At 41.3% G+C, this 21,647-nt stretch overlaps 1 protein-coding gene across 5 annotated transcripts in view; it reads left to right on the top strand.

Moving 5' to 3' along the window:
* Positions 1-21,647, top strand: part of lamb2l (laminin, beta 2-like) — a 59,492-nt gene that overhangs the window by 24,342 nt on the left and 13,503 nt on the right. For all 5 annotated transcript variants that reach the window (XM_031286589.2, XM_031286587.2, XM_036008196.1 and 2 more), the window contains 16 exons: positions 1,123-1,292; positions 6,203-6,338; positions 6,751-6,824; positions 7,210-7,398; positions 7,960-8,023; positions 8,284-8,486; positions 9,133-9,253; positions 10,090-10,278; positions 11,330-11,509; positions 11,732-11,844; positions 12,801-12,880; positions 12,972-13,128; positions 16,098-16,238; positions 18,543-18,704; positions 18,874-18,995; positions 21,025-21,145. In XM_031286589.2, coding sequence (XP_031142449.2) covers positions 1,123-1,292; positions 6,203-6,338; positions 6,751-6,824; positions 7,210-7,398; positions 7,960-8,023; positions 8,284-8,486; positions 9,133-9,253; positions 10,090-10,278; positions 11,330-11,509; positions 11,732-11,844; positions 12,801-12,880; positions 12,972-13,128; positions 16,098-16,238; positions 18,543-18,704; positions 18,874-18,995; positions 21,025-21,145 — 2,222 coding nt within the window. The remainder of the gene's footprint in view (positions 1-1,122; positions 1,293-6,202; positions 6,339-6,750; positions 6,825-7,209; positions 7,399-7,959; positions 8,024-8,283; positions 8,487-9,132; positions 9,254-10,089; positions 10,279-11,329; positions 11,510-11,731; positions 11,845-12,800; positions 12,881-12,971; positions 13,129-16,097; positions 16,239-18,542; positions 18,705-18,873; positions 18,996-21,024; positions 21,146-21,647) is intronic.

Genomic DNA, 21,647 nt, shown 5'->3' with positions numbered 1-21,647 from the left:
GGTTAATCACAATGAAAGAATAGTTTTTCTGGACAAAAGATTTAATAGCAACCCTACAAATGACCTCAAATATGGAAAATGGAAACACAGGTGCACTGGGGCTTTAAAGCAGCCATATTATGCTCATTTTCAGGTTCATAATTGTATTTAAGGTTGTACCAGAATAGGTTTACATGGTTTAATTTTCAAAAAACACCATATTTTTATTGTACTGCACCGCTCTCTCTCACTGCTGCAGATCCTCTTGTCAGCTGGTCTCTGTTTTAGCTACAGAGTGAGACCTCTTTTCTTCTTCTTCTTCTGTACTATCTTTGATTGCACTCGCACATGTGCAGTAGCTCAGATGTAGATCATGTCAGCTAGCTAGCTCCATAGACAGTAAAAGAAAGGCTGTTTCTACAACTTTGGTCAGTTACAAGTCAGGATTAGCTGGGAGACTTCTAAATGAGGGCACACATGTAAGTAGTTCTTTTGTAGATTATGGTGAACTTGTGTGTGTTGTAGCAGTGCTTTGCTATTGAGAATGAGGTAGCATGCTAGCGTTAGCATGCTAACGCTAACGCTACGAACTAATGGTTGCGGTTAGCCTGCTCGTTTCGGCTTGTGACATCACAAGCCGTGCCGATTTTGAACAGCTCACCCAGAGACTGAAGGCAGGACACATTCAGAAACCGTATCTCACTCTAAACAGCATGGATGGATTTTTTTCAAAGTTTGTATGTGTGTGGAAGCACCAGAGACACAAAATAACACCCCAAATACCAGAAAAAGTGATTTTTTCATTATATGGGCACTTTAAAGCATGCACTTAATTCTTTGAACGTTCTGTTGGATACATACCCTCATCCAGCTCCATTTTCTTTTACTTTACTTTGTATTCTTACGAAGTCTGAACTCCTCGAATCAAGTGAAATTGTGTTTGAAACAAATCAAGTTATCGAGCACCTAGCGTATTATTATAAATGCATTTTCTGCATGAAATGCATTTTCTAGTTTCTAAGTGAAAAGGCTTGTTTAGATGAGATGTTGTTGCTGTGAGAACTTGACATATAACGTTGGTAACACAATGAGTGGAATAATTATTCTCTCCTTTGTTTCTACCCTGCACCCCTCCACTTGCAGCTCTCAGTGTGTTTGGACAGGAGCTCCCATCAAGCCCTCATGGTTGCACAGATGGCAGCTGCTACCCTGCGACAGGAAACCTTCTGATTGGACGGGCTGTCAACCTATCCTCCACGTCTACTTGCGGCCTGAACGGGCCACAACAATACTGCATTGTCAGCCATCTGCAGGTCAGGATACACACAAACACACATGTGAAATATAAAGGGGTAATTGGTTATGATGGTTGATAAAGGGTTTTCTATTCATACCTTCCTGCTAATGACAGGTTAATCATGCACATTCATCTTTTCCTTCATGTGCACCCGGTATCACATCATGTGCTGTGATTTACATATATTTTCCACATTTGGCATTCTCAGTCACTGCTATGATTAAACTCAACTTGACTCTCCCACCTGCCTGTTCCATCTCGCACACCCCCTTTACAATGGTCCCACGATGGTTTGTTTGTTCTCTCTTCCATGCACTCATCCATCTTCATCCTTCAGTTTCCACTCTTCCATCTTCATTTGTTCATCTGTCTGTTTGTTTGTAGTCCGGTTTCCATAAGCAAGGCCCCCCGACGCTACCCAGCCTTTCAATAACAGGCCCAGGTGTAGACTAGACTCACACGTCAGCCACACCTTAGACACACACACACACACACACACACACATGCAGGCCGGTGACGCACCACAACCCCACAACTAGTTTGGACAGTTGAAATTTAGATTTAGATTTTGAAAACTTGATGATGCTTTTCTGTGTGTGTTAGGGACTTTAATCTCTTGCCTTCAGGATGTTTTCATTTTTGTAAAGACATACACAAAGCAGAACGACTTTTAAGCTTTAGGCTTAAAAACGTGAAACGTGAAAACGTTAAAAAAGTTGGATATTCAGACTTCTGGTAAAATACAAACAAACAAACCAGAGCGTTTTTTCCCCCTATCCCAGAATAGATAAGCAGTGTAGCCAGACCATGTCAGCGCTGGTATGCTCTGGCATTTCGAGACTAGTGCAGGATAAAACTGACTAATGTTAAACATGTGTTAGTTTTGCCTATTCAATGGGAAAATGACAATCAGAAGGTAGAGACCATCCTAAAGTGACATGCAAAATGGCTTTTCAGATTTTTATCAGTAGCCTGTTCTTTTTTCTTCAAAAAAGAAGTTTACATTCATCTCGGCCTCTTCCGTTTATATATCAATCTTTCATAAGTTCATAATCAAAGTTCATGCAAAATGGCCCGATGCAGTTCTGACTATTTCAGTACAGAGAAAAACTTCACACATCTACAACGTGTGACAGGTGCGTCGGAGGGGGAAAAGCAGGTCAAAAGTAGCAAAGAAAACTCCCGTAACCTGTCTTGCAAAAAATATATAACTTGAATAATAGGCAACGTGTCTGTACAAGACGTTCTTCAGGCAAAACATTTTTTTTTCTATTTTTTGCAAGTTAGACAGTGTGCAGGATTTTTTTTTTTTTTTGCTAATTCTGACCATTTAAAACCTTCTGTTCTATTTTCACTATTCATTTCTTCCGGACCATTAACACAACTTCTATTTGATTGACCCTCTTTTTTTTTAAGTTGGGGTTCAAGCACAAATTATGCTTTAATATTTTATTACGTAATTTAAGTGCATGATTAACTGAGTATGTTGTTTTGCAGCAGAAAACAACTTAACGGATACAGACAGACACACAGATACAGCTATAGATACAAAAAGTAGCTTTGCGTCACACCCCTAGTTCATACCTGTGTGATGCAAGACGAAATGCTATTACAGTCTGTCCTTCACCTCCACAATATGCAGCTCTTATGTTTCTTTCTGCCCTTACATGACACGACTCCTGAAATGTTCCCCATCATGTTGACAATCACACCCTCTCTACACTACATGCATTTCGTGCATCTACGTGTATGTGCCTGCACCTCCATTGCCTCAGGGCAGGAATATCCAACAGTGTCAACTTTAAGGTGAACATGAATTGACATTGTCTGATTGGTAAGAGGCCCTCTACTATAGTATGGGCCAGGATATGGTGTCAACCTGTCCTTACATAAATCCAGGTGCAGACCGTTGCTGACCTGTCAGAAGCTACTTTAGACGCCGACACCAAACATTTAAATGCCCAGAAGTTCATCAATCATTTGTGTTTGATGTAGGGTGTTTGTTTTATTTCTTGTGAAATCGGATTGCATAGTTCTTATGCACATTTGTTTCCCAAGAGAAGCCAATTGTGTTGAAGACCTTTAAAGGGGCCCTGGTTTGGTTGTTAGACCCACCTGGTAGGGAGAAACTAAAACTGTAACTTAAGACAAGCGACCATGCCAAGAGAAAGGAACAAGAAAAGTGAAGAAGGAGATGGGAAAACTGGGATTGGCAATTGATGAAAAAGAAGGGAGGATGCGGAGGAACTGGCAGAGAAAAGAGCAAAAAGAATGGCAGCAAAATGAGAAGTGATATAATGTGTTAACAGCAGGAAATATCAGTTTTAGAGTTGTAACTGAGATGGAAAGGAAACTGAAGGAAGGAGGTGGGGTGTACTTTTTTTTTAAAGCCACCATTGTAGTGTGACAAAGAAGTGTTTTCAAATCAACATCAGACTTACATCAGTGTATTGTTGGAGCAGAACGCCTTATAGTTGAGCTGACCAGGCTTGACTAATGGGAGATAAATAAGAGCTCAGAGGAGGGAGGGTCTTAAAGCCACACAAGTTTACACCAAGTGCCTACTGAAATGAAAACTACAGTGTCCTTGAAAGAGAAATGAATACGAATCAAACTGATTTTACTCGTACTGTGTATACATCCAACCTTAAACTTTCTGAACAATAAATAAATGAAGTGAAATGCTCGTTGTCAAGTATTTTGTTTGTATTTTATGAGATCCACTCTTATAGAAATACCAGAAATCTTGCTCTTGGACCTTAATTCCTGTGAACACTATAAAGCTACAGGAATACCCAGTGCGTTTACAGAACACCTCTCTAATGGTGGCACATTGCGATAGGATGGAAGGGCTACTGTGTAGAGAGGAATGTCCTTTTTAGCAGTGGGGCTCTGAGATTAGGGTTTGGGCAGATTTATGCTGGGATTAGGGAGGGTAGGTGAAAAAGGCAAGCATGCATGTAAAAAAACACACACATTCACTTAAACATGTACAAGTGGGCGTGTGTGCACCCGCGGTAACGCACATCCACATAATTCTCAGCCTCTTTACCAGCCATGTTGTTGTTAGCCGCTTAATCACCTAGACAACAACCTAATTAAGAAATGCTGCCCTGGAATCCACTGTTTCTCTAGTGTGCCAACGTACCCTCATCTGTCTGTTTAGCCCTCCTTCCCCCTCCCTGCTCCCCTATGGCGCCCTCTTAGAAGCACCACCTTTTACCCTCTCTCAGCATCTCCCTCGCCCTCTGCCGGCCCCCTTCTTTGTCCTTCACCCCTGCTGTGCAGTTTGAGACCCTGCTCCACTGTATACCCACTTCTCTCACCTGCACCTTCCTTTCTCTAACCAGCCTTTCTAACTTTTCTATTACACCCCTTGAGATTCAAGCTCTTGCTCCGCACATTCTTGTGTCTTTCCCATGCCCTCTGCCTTGGAGCTCTTGGTCCCCTTCTTCTGCCTTCTGCCTCGTCAATGTCTTTTTGCATCTCATATGTATGGAAATATATTGGCGACAAAAGATTAGGGAGAGCACAAAACAAATTCTGAGTGCTACTTAGATTTGAGTTCAATCCCGATAGTGCCGGTGCTTGTTTCAGAGTCTGCTCTCTCAAATTTGTCATTGTCTATATACTTCCAGACATAATCCTTATCTAGTCATTGATGCTGCAGTTGCAGTTATGAGGTTTAGATATTTGTGTATATCGGCAGCTGACTCTGTATTGCTTTTTTTTTTTTTTAACAAATTACTGTAGTCAACTGAGATCCTGTTTAAGATTCTAGATTGTTTGATTGATCACTGCTTCAGGTCAGAGTCTTGTATGTGCAAACCTACTACTACAATAAACCATTTCTGATTTCTGATTTAGAACCTCACAGAGCAGCTAGCTAGAAGTCTTATTTTGTGCCCTTTATCCGAACCATCACTGTCGTGTGAAGTGAGGATGGTGGACCCAAATGCAGAGAGCAGGCGAAGGAGTATGAGCACGAGGATTTATTAAACACAAAAAACAGGAGCAAACCAAAGGCGGTCCAAAAATGGAGCAGGCAGAAAACAGAACAGGCTAAACGACGAGCTGACAGGAACAAAACCAGACACAAACACTAACATACATACAAACTGACAGCACCAGGACACAAAATGATCTGACAAAAGACAAGGGGAAGACAAAGACTAAATACACAGGGTAACGAGGAAACAAGAGGCAGGTGACACAAGGGCTGGGAAACAGGTGGAAAACATCAGGTAATCACACAGGCGGGAAAACACAAAGTAAAGCTAAACAAGACAAGACAGAACAGATTATCAAAGTAAAACAGGAAACAAGCAAAATACAGAACAGACACGGACTACAAAAATAAAATACACACCACCCATAACAATCACACTTGCCTCCATCTCTTTACTGTCTTTCTTCCTCTCCCCCCCCACCCTTATTTTACTCCTTGCGTCTCTCTTTCGAAACCATTCTTCCGTTTTAATCTTTTGACCCAGTGGAGACACAATCCAGTCCCCTCTAGCTTTTGTTCCATTCACACTGGTGTTGACACACAGGGGCACATTACCTACATTATTTCAGCTTGACAGATAAAAGCCCTAATCTGAGGAAACAGCTCTATCACAGGGGCTTGACTTACTGTACATCATGCAAAAGACACAACCTGCACACGCATTATAGGTGTTTGTAAGGAATTACAGCAAGTGGGTTTATTTTTAATATATATATATATATATATATATATATATAATTTTTTTTTTTTTTTGGTTCAGTCAAAACATAACAACATAACATAACATAAAATCTGCATACCTGCTAATTATTTTCATTGCAAGTCAAAAGTTTGATCTATTTCTTAATCATCATACCTAAAACTTTCCATGCCAGTGACTTTCTTCAAGAGTAAATGTGTGTTTTCTGCCTCGACAGGAGTCAGACAAGTGCTTTGAGTGTAACTCCCAGCATCGCTTTGACCCGTACCACCACAGAAACAGCCACCGCATCGAAAACGTGATCTACCTCATGGACAGCAACGGAGACAACACCTGGTGGCAGTCTGTCAATGGTGTGTGTGTGTGTGTGTGTGTGTGTGTGTGTGTATTTACTCTATAACAGTACAAAAGAACATGCTCAGTGTGTTCATTGTGCTGAATGCCTCTGTCCTCATACATGTAGAAGAGTCCATGAGTGCGAGGATTACTTTTGTTATTGTTGTGTTGTTGAGAATTAAATCCTGATGGTAATGAATGTATACATTTTAGAGGCATGTAACAAAAATACTGGAGAATGCTGTTGAGATGCAGTGACATGGGAGTAAATCTATGACCTCATAGGTAATTTTGGAGAGACAAAAATGCAAAGAAGGATACTAGAGGTCTTCTACAGTCACTCAGTCAAGCAGACAGTGACTTAAGGAGACAAGACTTTTACATCGATTGTGTTGTTATGACACTGAGTGACAGTTGTTTCCTCTACAGGACAGGAGAGTGTCAGCATCAGACTGAACCTGGAGGCTGAATTCCACTTCACACATCTCATCATGAAGTTTAAGGTACGAACACTTATTTGCATCTATGTTGGTTCCTGTATGTGTGTGTGTGTGTGTGTGTGTGTGTGTGCGTGCGTGTGGACCTCTGTTTGAAAAGGTGACTGTACTGTATGTGCTTAAGCCTGTCAGCGTGCGTACTGGACTAGGTGTGTTTGTTGTGTACACTCCATACATAAAATGGATGGCTGCATTCCATCAGGCTTGAATCTATCATCTTACTGTTAGTAAAGCAAACATGAAACAAAAGGTTCCAGACAAATCTGTCTGACAATGTCATCTGATCACAAATTTACACAGATACGAGCCCCACTTCAATTGTGCTTGTGCTGTTTCATAAAGAAAAATCACCACATAATACCAAAATACATTTCTCTCTTTTGCCCCTTAGACTTTCCGACCTGCAGCCATGTTCATCGAGCGTTCGGCTGATTTCGGCCGCACTTGGCGCCCCTACCGCTACTTTGCCTCAAACTGTACCAAGACCTTTCCTGGCATCCCCGCCAACGGCCTGCACCACATCAACGACATCATCTGCGAGGAGCGCTACTCCGACATCGAACCCTCCACTAATGGAGAGGTAAGAAGTAGAGGAGGTGCTGGTACAGACATGTTAGACAGGGAGGAGATAGTGTCTAGTTCAGAATCAAAACATAAGGCTGGTCATATTCAAAATGTTTGTTGTTGTTAAAAAAACAAAACCCATAAAAAGCCCAGAGCCAACAATGCATTAGTCCATCTCTGATACTTTCTGGCTTCCTGACCCTGTCTGTGGCACCAAGCCCATTGGTTCCTTGTCACATTCCTTAAGCCAGTACACACAATAGGTGAATTCACCACAAAGCAAACAGAAGTGTAATAAATATGTATCTTGTTTAGTATCTAAAATAACAGATTTTCATAAAAGAGAGGTGCCATTTAACTCTGGGAACGTGACTCTGACTTGCACACATTATTTATTAACTGAAGCTTAAATAACTTATTTCTTTGCAGCTCAGATCTTTGCAAATGTGTTTATTTCACACAGTGTGTCTGCTTTTGGCTACCATCTGTTGTTTTAGCTGGCTATGATCGTCTTCAATCCCAGAATCTAATGGGATTTCTTTCTTTCTTGAGCTGAAAAATTTTGTTCTGTATCCAGGTCATTTATAAGGTTTTGGATCCCGCCATTCATGTGAAAGACCCATACAGCTTGGACATTCAAGGTCAGTGGAGACTTTTATCTCTGAATATCTATCACTGACACTGTTTTTAGCAGCACAGCATAGTGTTTTTTATGATAAAAAAATGTTGGATATTGCTTTTAAAGAAAATAGGCTATATTACTTTTTTGAGTTATGACATTATATTCGCTTTAACGTCAGTCACTTCAAAAAATGTTTGCATACTAAGGAAATTTCAGTTTTGTCATGAAATGGATAATTTCGCAAATCACACCTAATCTATCAGTTTTTCTCCTTTACAGAACTTCTGCGTATTACCAACCTGCGTATCAACTTCACCAAGCTGAACACTCTGGGAGACGACCTGCTGGACCGACGCTTCGATGTCCTGCAGAAATATTACTACGCCCTCTATGAGCTGGTGGTCAGAGGGAGCTGCTTCTGTTACGGACACGCCTCAGAGTGTGCCCCAGTGCCAGGGGTGGACGCCCGGGAGAACGGCATGGTGAGCGAGTGGACTATGTGCCCTGGGTAGAGCTGAAGATCTACCCCCGAACCCGACCGAACCCTTAGTTCCTTACCTTAGTTCGGTCGGGTTCGGTCAGGTTCGGTCAGGTTCGGTCTTAATTTCTATCATTGTACACGGGCTCGGGCCAGGCTCGGGCTTGCCCATCGGGTTGCGCGGTAAATGAGCGGTCCGGTAAAGCATTTCAATTAGCACGAAAATGGATCTTGAGGAGGTGAAACGGAGGCTAGCCTCTGGAGGACTTATTTTATTTCTTTGTTCCAACTTCCAAGTGGCCTATAGCCTACGTTAGTCAAGAATAAATAATGTTAAAAAATGTATAAATGACTCATTTTTGACAAAAGGCAAAAGAGCTGTGTGCGTGCGCACATTTGAATAATGTCGGGCTGTAAACGTTCAGTCAAAATGTACTTGTCGAGCTCGGGCCAAATTCTCTCTGGCTCGGGCCTTGTCGGGCCTAACTTTTAAGGCCCTGGGACCAAACAGAAATATGTTGACAAAAAGAGCAGAATCTGTTCGAAACTAATAGAAACGTCGGCTTGCCTCATTTGTTCAGGACACGGTATCATGCCATTATTATTGACAATGCCTACATTAACATTTTTGCTGTATTGTGATTGGTCAGATCCACGGTCGCTGTGTATGCAAACATAATACAGAGGGCCTGAACTGCGAGCGCTGCCGACATTTCCACAATGACCTGCCATGGAGACCAGCGGAGGCAGAGAACCCACATACCTGCAGAGGTGGGAAGACACACACACACACACACACACACACACACACACACACACACACACACACACACACACAGTTTATTTTTTTCTAAAATACCTCTGTGCTCATCATAAACACATTGAAAGGAGCTTCAATCTTTCCTTTATCTTGAAAGTATATTTAAGATGCCATAAATAAATATAATAAATATTAAGGATTTGAAGTTCAGTATAGTAATCTTCCAGATATCGATATACTGCTCATGTAATCTAAGGGCTACCGTAAATTACAGCTGCAAAGGTTCAATTAAATCATTAGTTGTCAGCTGTTAAATTACTGTAATCGCCAGCTATTGTGATCATCAATTAATTGGTTTGAGAGAATGTTCTTATGAAAAAAAGTTTCAGAGATCTTTGATTTCAGCTTCTTAAATGTGAATATTTCTAGTTTCTTGACTCCTCTGTGACAGTAAACTGAATATCTTTGAGTTGTGAAGAAAACAAGACATTTGAGGACGTCATTTTGGTCTCGGAAATGAAATTTTTCACCATTTTCCGACATTTTATAGACCAAACAACTAATCGAATAATCGAGAAAAAAATCAACACATTAGCAATGAAAATAATCGTTAGTTGCAGCCCTACTGTAAATATTTCCTTCAGGAAAGCCATCCTGCAGTCTCTCCTTGGTTCATTAAACTGTCTCCTACGTTTAAAGTGTTAAGTAGGATGACAGGAGCTGATGTGATCGGTAACTTTGTAACTGCTACTGGGGACTTTGTGATTACCTCTTATAGTCTATTTAGGTAATGTTCGTGTGCGTCTAATTAGTCTTTATTTGTTTAATTTCTTGCTTGTGTCTCCAGAGTGCAACTGTAACGGCCACTCAAGCCATTGTCACTTCGACATGGCGGTGTATTTGGCCACGGGCAACATCAGCGGAGGAGTGTGTGACGACTGTCTGCACAACACCATGGGACGCAACTGTGAGATGTGCAAACCTTTCTACTACCAAGACCCTATTAAGGATATCAGGGACCCACAAGCCTGCGTTGGTGAGTCACTTATTCTTTTGAACAAATTGTTTCCAGCCATTATGTGGATATTCACTGTAGATTCAGTATTGAGTAAAAAAAATCTTATTTTCACTGAAACATTTGGAAAGAAATCTTCCAGCCAGTGGGTTGTAACAATTTCATTTGTTTCCTGTACTTGCCTCAATGATAGGGGTGGGACGAGACACCCAGCTCACGAGACGAGACACGAGATTGGGTTCACGAGACGAGACAAGATTTTAACATTATTTAAAAAAAGACTTTAATGAAGAAATAAGACTGAAAAATTGTCCTTTATAGAGCTGTAATTGGGCCTTAAAAGTTAGGCCCGACAATGCCTGAGCCCGACAGAATTCGGCCCGAGCAGTACATTTTGATTGACAGCTTTTTAAAAGCCTGAACCCGTTTACAGCCCGACATTATTCAAATATGCGCACTCACAGCTCTTTTGCCTTATGTCAAGAATGAGTCATTTATAATTTTTTTAACAGCATTTATTCATGACTAACGTAGGCTATAGGCCACTTGGAAGTTGGAACAAAGAAATAAAATAAGTCCTTAAGTCCTAAGAGAGAGAGAGAGAGGGTACTCTCTAACGTTCTAATGCTGAGTTTTATATGCAAATTTCGAGGTTCAAGTCAGACTCATCCCTCATGCTGGCTGCTCCTCTGCACTTGTGTAGTGATATCTCGAGACATTTTTTACCTTGAAAAATCTCGTCACGTTTTAATCTCGCGTGGGACGAGATCTCGTCTCACCTCTACTCGAGGATGTTCTTATTTTGTGTCCTTTAGCCTATTGATGATCAGCCGGAATGCCTGAAATCCTTGAGACTGCATTTCAATCAAAGTATTACAAATAGTTACATGCACATACACACTGTGTTGTGACAATAATTAACATTATGTATGTCAAGGGTCAGTTTGCAGATCTTATGTGCATCATGAACCTAAAAGCTTCTTAAAATAATGTCCTCATTGCTCTCTTCTCTGTCTGTTCAAGTTTCCCATTTATGCCATTTTGTTTTTGCCTCTCATCCCCCCATCTCCAGCCTGTGACTGTGACCCAGTCGGATCAATGGAGGGAGGAGTGTGTGACAGTCACACCGACTTGGACATGGGCATGATCTCGGGACAGTGTCGCTGCAAAGCCAACGTCAAAGGCACGCGCTGCGACGACTGCAAGGAAAGTTATTACGGACTCAGCCAGAACGACCCGCTGGGCTGTCAGCGTACGTATGCGTGTGTGTTTGTCTGCCACTGAAAACACTTTGTGTTTGAACAGGGATGAAAATGGATTCATGGTGTTTTTGAATACAAAACCACATAATCTGCATTTAAGATCTGTAAATAGCACATCAGCCACAATCTTATTCTTTGTGTGTGTGTGTGTGTTTGTGTTTGTGTTTGTGTGTTTGTGTTTGTGTTTGTGTTTGTGTGTGTGTCTCCGTCAGCTTGCAACTGTGACCCTCGTGGCATCATCATGATGGGAGCTCCTTGCGACCAGATCAGTGGGGACTGCTCCTGCAAAAGACATGTCACCGGTCGCTACTGCAACCAGTGTCTGGTTAGTAACAACTGTTCTTCGCATAAAATCTGTTGCTAATTTTGGGTTTTTAGATCAAAAGATCATACTCATGGCTGTTAATTAGCATTCATAATTGTCCTTGTTGAAGCATATTTAAAGAAGAAAGAAAACTGAGAAAAGAGAGTTAGGCTGTTTGGCTGGTGCACTGCCAGGTGTGTATTTTTTACAATTCAATTCAATTTTATTTATAGTGTGAAATCATGACTGAAGTTATCTCAGGACACTTTACAGATAGAGTCAGTCTACACCACACTCTATAATTTACAGAGACTCAACATTTCCCCCACAGAGCAGTTGCACTTAGAGCAAAATGTAATGTTTTAACATTTTCTAACGTCTTGCACAACTGAAAGCAATAGTGTCACCAGACAGTTGACCTGAACTGTTTACCTTGTCACACTGTCAAAGTGACGACTCAGAAGTGGAGGTTTTCCTGTACATTTTTCTATCCTGCTTCCGTTACGAATCTGCGGGGACCAATCACGAACTGGCTTATCCACCTGGCGCGTTATTGGCGGGTTTAACACGATGACGATAGAGAAGCGACGGCCAGCAGCTTATTGTTTACATTCAACATGGTGGCAACCGAAGCGCAGCAACCCGTTGATGCCGCTGTCGCAAAGTACGTCACCCGGATCGTTGGTCTGATTGGTTGAAGGACTATCCAATTGCGTACAGAGTCATTTGAACTATGCCCATTGATCACGCTTCTTGTGCAGTAGAAAATACGGAGCAGACTCCCCAGACTAATGTTCAATCTTAAAAGATTGAGCTTGGTCTGGTGATAGCCAGACTAAAAAGAGTATATTACATAGTAACAACTGAGTAAGCTGTACAAGGACAACAGAGCCTAGACACAGTGCCAAGTGTAAAACCTACACACTCGACTTGTCACCGTACATCCTGGTTTTGAGATTTCTTTTCCATCCCTGTAGCCTGAATACTGGGGGCTCAGTAACGACTTGGCCGGCTGTAGACCATGTGACTGTGACTTCGGTGGAGCCTTCAACAACAGGTATAGATTTTCAAAATGTTTTTGAGAAAGAGATTTGTTGTACTTTGCAGGTCTTTTTTAAATTTAAATGGGCCTCTGTCTGTTACTTAAGGTGCATGATGGAGAGCGGCCAGTGTGACTGCAGGAGGCATCTGATTGGTCGACAGTGTTCAGAGGTTCAGCCTGGGTATTTCTGTGCGCCGCTGGACTACTACAAATATGAGGCAGAAGACGCCACTGGACACTCCCCCGGTGACTCTGCACTGCCGGTGAGCACACTACTGTGATTCACTGTAGCTCGCCAATTCACAGTTCATGTCCCTATGATTCAGACTCTGAAACTTTTTTTTGGGGGGTGCATTTTTCGGCCTTTATTTTGATAGGACAGCTGAAGACATGAAAGGGGGGAGAGAGAGAGAGAGGGGGGGAATGACCTGCAGCAAAGGGCCGCAGGTCGGAGTCGAACCCGGGCCCGCTGCGTCGAGGAGCAAACCTCTACACATGGGCGCCCGCTCCACCAACTGAGCTATCTGGGTGCCCATGATTCAGACTCTTAATAGTAATATATGTAAGAGAGATATAAACTGGCAAGATCAGTTTGAAGGCTTATTAGAATCAGACACAAAGACATCACAAAAATATACACCACTTTACAGGAAAAGTTGTTCTACTCTCATGTCTGACCTGATCCAAGTCCTTTAAAGGTATAGTGAGTGATGTTAATCCAATACACTTTTTGTCAAATTCAGTGAATATCTCCTCACGGTCAAAAAAAAAATCCAGTGTTAATACACAGCTCTGGCTGTGTAAATGGAAAACAAACAGAAAGCAGTGCACGAGACACAGAACACTATTCCAGCTAATCGGCAACATCAACAGTTGATGGTAGGCGGGAGGAGGGGAGACAGCATTTGAATGTGCCGGCCAGTAGTTATCTGTCTGTGATTCTGGGGGGCGGCTCTTCTGAAGGCGGTGATGTATTTGTTTGGTAGTTGATACCCCGTTTACACGTACATGATTATTTTGAAAAACAGAAACATTTCCCTTCGTTTGTGCCCTTCATTTACACGCAAACGGAGAATTCGCATGTTTGCATGTAAACTGAGACAAACAGAGGTTTAGGCAGCCGAGGAAGTGAGGAAGAGAAGAGAGAGGAAGTGATTTGTTGCTGTTGTTGCTATTTTCGGGATTCTGATTGGCTAACGTGGGCTTGAGCTTCTCGTTACACTGCCACCTACAGGTTTGGCGTGCTCTTGACGGCATTGACGGCATATATACACGGGTACGTGTAAACGAACACGTTTCTGAAAACTGACAGCTGCGCACAATGTTATTTTTAAAAACGGAGAGGTTGAAATGTCCATTTATGAAAATAGCCGGCCACGTGTAAACGTAGCATGAGTTACAATATCAACAGTCTTGTGCAGAATCACTTACTGTACCTTTAACATTGGAGTCCAGTCTAATACAGTACTTACCTTAATGTTGATTAAATATGTATCCAACACAATATAATATATGCAGCTACTAAATTTAGCTTTTTACTAGAGGAGACATATCACTCTGGGAGCGTTACGAATGAATGACAAGAAAAGGCATAATGCTCAACTGGGAATATTCATACCAGCAGGTAAACAAATGGGCAGTCTAGTACTTTTATTATTATGAAAGGTAAGAACAAAAGAGTGGCTCTGGTATGTGCTGCCTTTGTCAAGGTTGAAAGGAGTAAAGTTTGTCATCTTGTTCGGCTCTGGGTTTGGACTAAGTGCCTCAGTGTTGTTGTTGAAAAAGGATTACGTTCCATTATTGCCGCGTGCTGTTCATGGCCCGTGTGAAAGTAGGTGACAAAAACAACTGTTCGCAAAAAAACATATTGACGCGCAAATTAATAGCACAAAAAAAACGCCGCTGATGTGTTAAGGCCTTTAGAGATAATATGTCCTTTAGAGATAATATGTCCTCCTCCATAGTTTGCAATATTAACCTTTGTTTATTTTAAATTATATTGTACAACATTTTATTGTAACAGTTTGCATAGTCAGCTAGTGCAAAGTCCTTAATGGTTTCTCCTGTTTAACCAGTAAACTGATATTTATTCAAAACACAACACTGATATCTAATAATATTCTCTTTAAGCTCCCCTCATCCAACCTGTAACAGCAAAGAGACAGGCCTGTTCCTGCTGTCACACACTCATCTCATCAGTCTGCATCACTGTCGCTATCCTCTACCATCTCTACCTGCTTTCTCACATTCTTCACTGTCTCTGTCTGTCTCTTTCATCGTCTGCCCCCTTCACTTCCCCATTCAGCCCTTCGGGCAAGCTCAGGCAGTCCACACTTACAACATCACAACAACAGGAATGTGTAAAAAAAAAATTGTTGTTGAGAAAAGGTGCAAGAAACTGAGCAAGAGGAGAAGTGTCATATTTGACATATGAGGCTGCTGTCTTTAGGGGAAGTGTTGCTTGTTTAACTGACGCTGGATGGAAATTGAGTGTACATGGTACATGCTAAAGGTCAAAAAAGAGGTACAGGCAATGCAGGATACAGTCAAAGTCCTGCATTTCTGTAATGAATTCAAACTCCGCAACTGAAGTGACCCATAAAAACACCCGACAGTGGCAGATACCAACCTGTCACAACTCATTATTGCCGCGCGGCACACACACTTACTAACACGTACAACACGCACACGCACACACACACACACACACACACACACACACACACACACACACACACACACACACACACACACACACACACACACACTTGCACGGAAGAACACACTGCCTCACATTCTTTGTTTCTCTCTGTCACGCTCCGGCAATTTCAGCACAGCATGGCTCTTTGGGCTCTGTCTTGTCATTTTCACTTTTGGAACGAGAAAGTTTGGCAGGATGAGCCCCTGGATGTTGCAAGAAGTGCTGCTGTAAAATGTTCTACATTATGTATGATCGACACAAACCCTCATGAACTCTCCTCTCCTCTCCTCTCCCTCCCCCTCCCTTCCTCTCCTCTCCTCTCCTCTCCCTCCCCCTCCCTTCCTCTCCTCTCCTCTCCTCTCCTCTCCTCTCCTCTCCTCTCCTCTCCTCTCCTCTCCTCTCCCTCCCCCTCCCTTCCTCTCCTCTCCTCTCCTCTCCTCTCCTCTCCTCTCCTCTCCTCTCCTCTCCTCTCTTTCTCCTCTCCTCCTGTCCTGTCCTGTCTCTTGCCTCCTGCCTTCTGTCTCCTCTCAGGGCAAAGTTCGTCCTCAGGCAGAGACCGACTGTGTTCAGCACCTCAGCAACCAGCTGAGGAGGCATCGGCGTCACCGTCGCATCACCAACTCGCAGCAACATCGGGCAGCGCTGAGACGTATCCGCCAGCTTCAACAAACAGTAGGATACTTGCTTTGATTGACTCACTAGTTTCATTTATGGTTTGACAAAATACAGAACAATTGAAGGGTTATTAGCATGATGTTACTGTAATATAGTTTTTCTCGATTGCTAAGACACATTTCTTAAAACCCTCACCCATTTTCTCACAACTGTAAACACAAAACCAAATTCTCAAACTATATTAACAAAACACCTGACTCTGCTGGCAATATCAAACAATGCTTTCAGGTCATACACACAGCCAGTCAATAACTAAACACTACAGAGCATTCATTAGACATCACCTCAAAAATTCGAGAACACAGTGTCCAGGGCATGTAGTTATAGAAAAACAAAGTTTATTTCATATAGATTAGGGGTGCAAGATATATCGACTCAATATCATTATCGCAATATATCGAAAGTGTCGCAATAAGTATGCAATATTTTGTTTATTTTGTGGAGCGCTGCGTCCCGTCCGTTGGCTGTGTGGCTTAGTTGTGTTTGATTTAGAGCTCGCTTGAAACGCTATAATGATCATCATTTCATTGGCCAGTTACTGTGACACTTGCACATGTTGGTACACGTCAGCGCACGGGGCCACTACGTGACAAACCCTATGGAGCGTACCACGTGACGTGTGTGCATGTTTCAACAGAGTGACAGTGTAAGTGAAGAAATAGATAGAGACAACAAAACGGAACAAATCAGAGAAGAGAAAGAAAAGTTGTGTCCTGTTCTCTTTATATATTTTATACTGTCCAACCAGTAAAACATGTCCTGTTCTCTTTCTTTATATATTTTATACTGTACCACCAGTAAAACATGTCCTGTTCCGTAGACATGGTCCTTATTTATTTATTCATGTTGGACCAGTCCAATATGACAGTCAGTTGAAATAAACCTTGTGTTGTATTTGTTATGAATCTATTTTGATGCGTTTTCCCGTAACTTTTGTAATTTTACATATGTTTAAAAATATCGAAATTAATATTGATATCGCAATATTCATAATCGATATCGCAATATCACATTTTGTCAATATCGTGCAGCCCTTATATAGATACACATTTTGCAATGAAAACAAAAAGTATATCACAACTTGTACAGTGAATATCTTGGACACTGCAAGTAGTGCAAGTAATACAGTATTGAATGTCTGTAAATTAGGCACTTGTAGAACAATACAGTAGTCCAGCTGCAAAAGGCCAAAGAACAAAGAAAACGCAATAAAAAAGCACATGACAGTACACTGAAAAATATTGTTATACCGCAAAATCAAAGTCAATGAAAGATTTATTCTGCCTCAGCAACACATCTCTGAACTGGCTTATATTCTCTACAGTTGGTTTGATCACCTCATTAGAAACGTGTGTACAATTTTGAGTCGTGTGTAAACAATGACAACTGTAGTTATGTTTAAGTTTTGCTGCCTGTCTTAATCATTTCGCAAGTGAGAATGTGTTTAGAGTTTTGCAACAACAGTGATTGATTCGACAAGTGGGTTTAGGCCAGTGAGCATTTGGTTCAGAGAATGGGGTTTAGTGTTTTAGCAATTAATAAATGAATAGCTTATGTATTCACATCTACGGTATAGAATTTCTGAAGCTTATATTTTTAAAGGTTTGTGTGCTCAGGTGCTGTATGCACCACTTGGCAATTTTAGGGTACTTTGCCTAATTGCTGTAAATGCTTGGCTGTCAAGTGAATGAAATCATTTCAAACTACTCAAGCTAAGAAAGAGAGGTGAGTATGTACAGTAGGAGTTTTGGGATATTTCGAATCCAGTGTTGTAATCAAGACTACCGAAAATGAGACCAAGTAAAGATTAAGAACCAAAAACTGCTTTATTAGACTCCAGGTGTGCAAGATTCAGAAACTGTCACGATTCGATTCAATATTGATTTTTAGGCTCAATATTCGATTCAAAATCGATTTTCGATTCAAAAACGATTCTTGATTAAAAAAACGATTCACGGTATGTAAATGTAGTTACTTTTCCCATGTGATTGCAGTAAACATACAACTTAAAAAAATAAATAAATTAATTAAAAAACATTTTTTTCTAAATATGAATCGATTTTGAATCGGTAGAGCTTGAATCGCGATTCAAATGTGAATCATTTTTTGCACATCCCTATTAGACTCTCCCTTTCACAAACCTATAATACAGAGCACACACCTGTCATTCTGAAGAAAGTAGAACGTCTGGTCAGTGAGGGGAAACATAAAGTATAATATACTGTATAAAATACTGTATAAAGGAGAGGTGTAGTTGAGTAAGAAAATTATTCTTTGGTAATCTGTCTTTCTCTCTCTCAGCCGGATGTGAGGCCCGTTCATAGAGAGCACACTCCCAGCCACATGGTGACGTGGACAGGACCTGGTTTTGCCCGTGTCAAAGATGGTGCCGGCCTGGTGTTCACTATCGACAACATCCCCTACGCCATGGAGTACGACATCATGATCCGCTACGAACCTGAGGTATGCGTGTGGACCGTGACCTACCAGATTGATGTAAAACTCTTATTGAAGCTCTTTTGAACTAAGCCTGTGTGTGTGTGTGTGTGTGTGTGTGTGTGTGTGTGTGTGTGTGTGTGTGTGTGTGTGTGTGTGTGTGTGTGTGTGTGTGTGTGTGTGTGTGTGTGTGTAGTCCACAGAGGACTGGGAGGCTATAGTTAGTATAACATCTGTAGTGCTGCCGTCCAGTCTCCGGTGTGGAAACCTCCTACCAACTGAACAGCTCTATACAGTGACTCTGCCGCACCGCAACAGGTACGAAAACTTGTATACATTTAAGTGTGTGTGAGAGGGAGAGGGCCATTGTTGCCAGCATGTTTGTTCAAGTCACTAAAGGCTTTGTTAACGTATCCCAGGTGTTGATAGGGTTTGTATTGTTTTATTGCTCAGGAAGAATTGCATCATTACATTGTTGTCATTTAAACCTGCCCTGGCTTGTACAGTATGCTCTGTATAAGTCAAGCCTGTATTTGTATTCTTATTTCACCGTACCCTGCGGTGGTTTTTAATATTGATTTACTGATAGGAAGGCAAACATGCTATAAAGCCTGTGTAAGAATCCCCTACAGTGATATGAAAGGAAGGCAGCAGCTTTGTTTACTGAAGTTTAGAGTGGGAAAAAAACTGGTGAAGACGGGCAGCAGAACGGTACAGTCTGGCACAAAGGTTGTATATCCAACCTCATACATCTGGTGCAGGTTCATTGAATCTGTTATCACTTTATTTTACCCCCTATTTATAAAGGATCAAAGATAATTAAGATAATAGTGTGCCATTAATATGAATGAGAGATTTCAAAGCAAAGCTTTTTTCATCCGCTTTTCTGAACACATTGACAAACGGTGGTCATTTTGAATCTGAGTCAAAATGACTTTTCCCTGTTCTCACGCTCCGTTTTTCAAAGGCTTGTGAATAGACTAAAATATCTTCTTGAACAGGACGATCCTTAAATCATGAAATCATTACAGGGTTTTTTTTTTTTTTTTTGATCTTCTGATATGAAAAGCGTATTGCACTGTTGCAAAGTCAGCACATCAGACAGATTACTGCAGATCAGACTGGATTAAGTGTTAAATATTCTTGATATTATTGAAATTAAGGAAGCAAAAAGTAGGATAAAGCATCACAAACAGGGAGCGCCTAACTGTAAGACTGTTAAGTTCCAATCTGCTGAAAAGCCTTTCAGAGTCTGAACTCATCTGGAACTAAGAGGTCAGGCCCTGCCCGGATCTGGCTCTCTCAGCAGACCATAGCTTGCCTTCCGTTCTCTTCTGTGGTTGGTCCATCAGCCAAAACCAATTAGCAAAATGAGCCCAAAACACAGACACAGGGGTGGAAGCCCCACGCAGGTAGAGGGTTGATCTAGTTGCCTCTGGTGAACAGTGGTTCCTTTAGAAATAGACAAACAAATCAGATATGGAAGTAGGAAATAACCTACCACCAAAACATCATAGTCAACAAATACCGAGTTGAAATGTATCCGAGTCCTGATCGGGAGGTATGTCCGATTCCGATCGAGTCTGAAACCACGTGATCGGGCCCGATTTCCGATCACGTGATCGGATCTGGACATCCCTAATCGTCACTTCCCGGCCCCGGCAAGTTTGAAGAAGGAAACATGGAGGACCACATGTATACAAAATCCAAATTTCAGGAACAGGAGTCTTCTTCGCGCCAGGAAAAGAAAAAGGATATTGAAAAGAGCAAGAGACCGGCTTTTTGAAGCGTGAAGGCTACCGTATCTGTAATACGCACTTTGAACTGCGTGGTGCGAGAGAATTGATTGCGATATATGTTCTCAGCGCTAGATAGGAGAAATTCCTACACATTGGACCTTTAACTGAAATATATAAAAAAAAATTTAAAAAAGAATTGTCTTTTGTATTGTGTTGTTTAGTTTACAATATTATAGTCATAAGTACAGTCATAAGTTCTTGGCAAAAATGCTAGAAGGCTTGGCATCAGTCCAGTTCTTGTGTTTGTGGAACTTTTTTCCATACCTTGTTTGTGAAACCTTTATAGAAATCAACAAACACAATCTTTGTCCATCTAACTTGTGGCATAACAAAGAAAAACATATTTTCCTTAAGGCTGGATTTTTTTAAATGCCCAACATTGAGGATCTTGGGGAGGGATATGTGGACTACCTTGCTTAACCAGCTGCCACCACGTCCCGGCCCCATACAAGTGCACAAGATCTAGTGCTTGTCACTTTATAAGCTCCATGAAAATCTTCGTCTTTGACTTATGTATTTAAGTGTTTTTGTATGTTATGTTTTTCCAGATACATCCAGATGCCCAGGCCATTCTGTTTCGAGCCCAGTAATCGTTACGTGGTTTCAATCAGGTTCCAGCGCCACGGGGTCACACACAGACATCTCACTGCTTTCATTCTTATTGACTCGGTGAGCCAAGACTATCAGCCCCCCCACACCCTCATTATCTACCTCTATGTCTGTTTGAATGGTGCACCAGTGGTAGAATGTAATTAAGTAAATTTACCCTAGTGCTGTACTTAAATGCAAATGTAAGGTACTTTACTTGGGTCTTTTCTTTTCATGCCACTTTCTACTTCTGCTCCTATACATTTACAAAGGGAAATATTGTATTTTTTTTTTTTTTACTTCACTACAATTATTTGACTTTAGTTACCAGTTACTTTACAAATTACGATTTTTTTCATTCAAAACATACAAAGAGCTCATGAAAAATGATGTTTTGCTATACATTAAACTACCCAACAGTATGTACAAGTGCAGCTGATATGATAAGTTGATTAATCCATTAGTTAAAATTAATTGGCAACTATTTTGGTAATCGTTCAAGTCATTTTCATGTAAAGACATTTAAGGTTCCAGCTTCACAAATGTGAAGATTTGCTGTTTTTCCTTTTAATATTTGAAATTT

This window comes from Sander lucioperca, chromosome 12 (genome assembly GCF_008315115.2).
Source record: "Sander lucioperca isolate FBNREF2018 chromosome 12, SLUC_FBN_1.2, whole genome shotgun sequence".
In the NCBI taxonomy this organism is placed as follows: domain Eukaryota; kingdom Metazoa; phylum Chordata; class Actinopteri; order Perciformes; family Percidae; genus Sander; species Sander lucioperca.
Note: the sequence above shows the minus strand (reverse complement) of the source record. Positions and strands in the feature narration are given on the sequence as shown.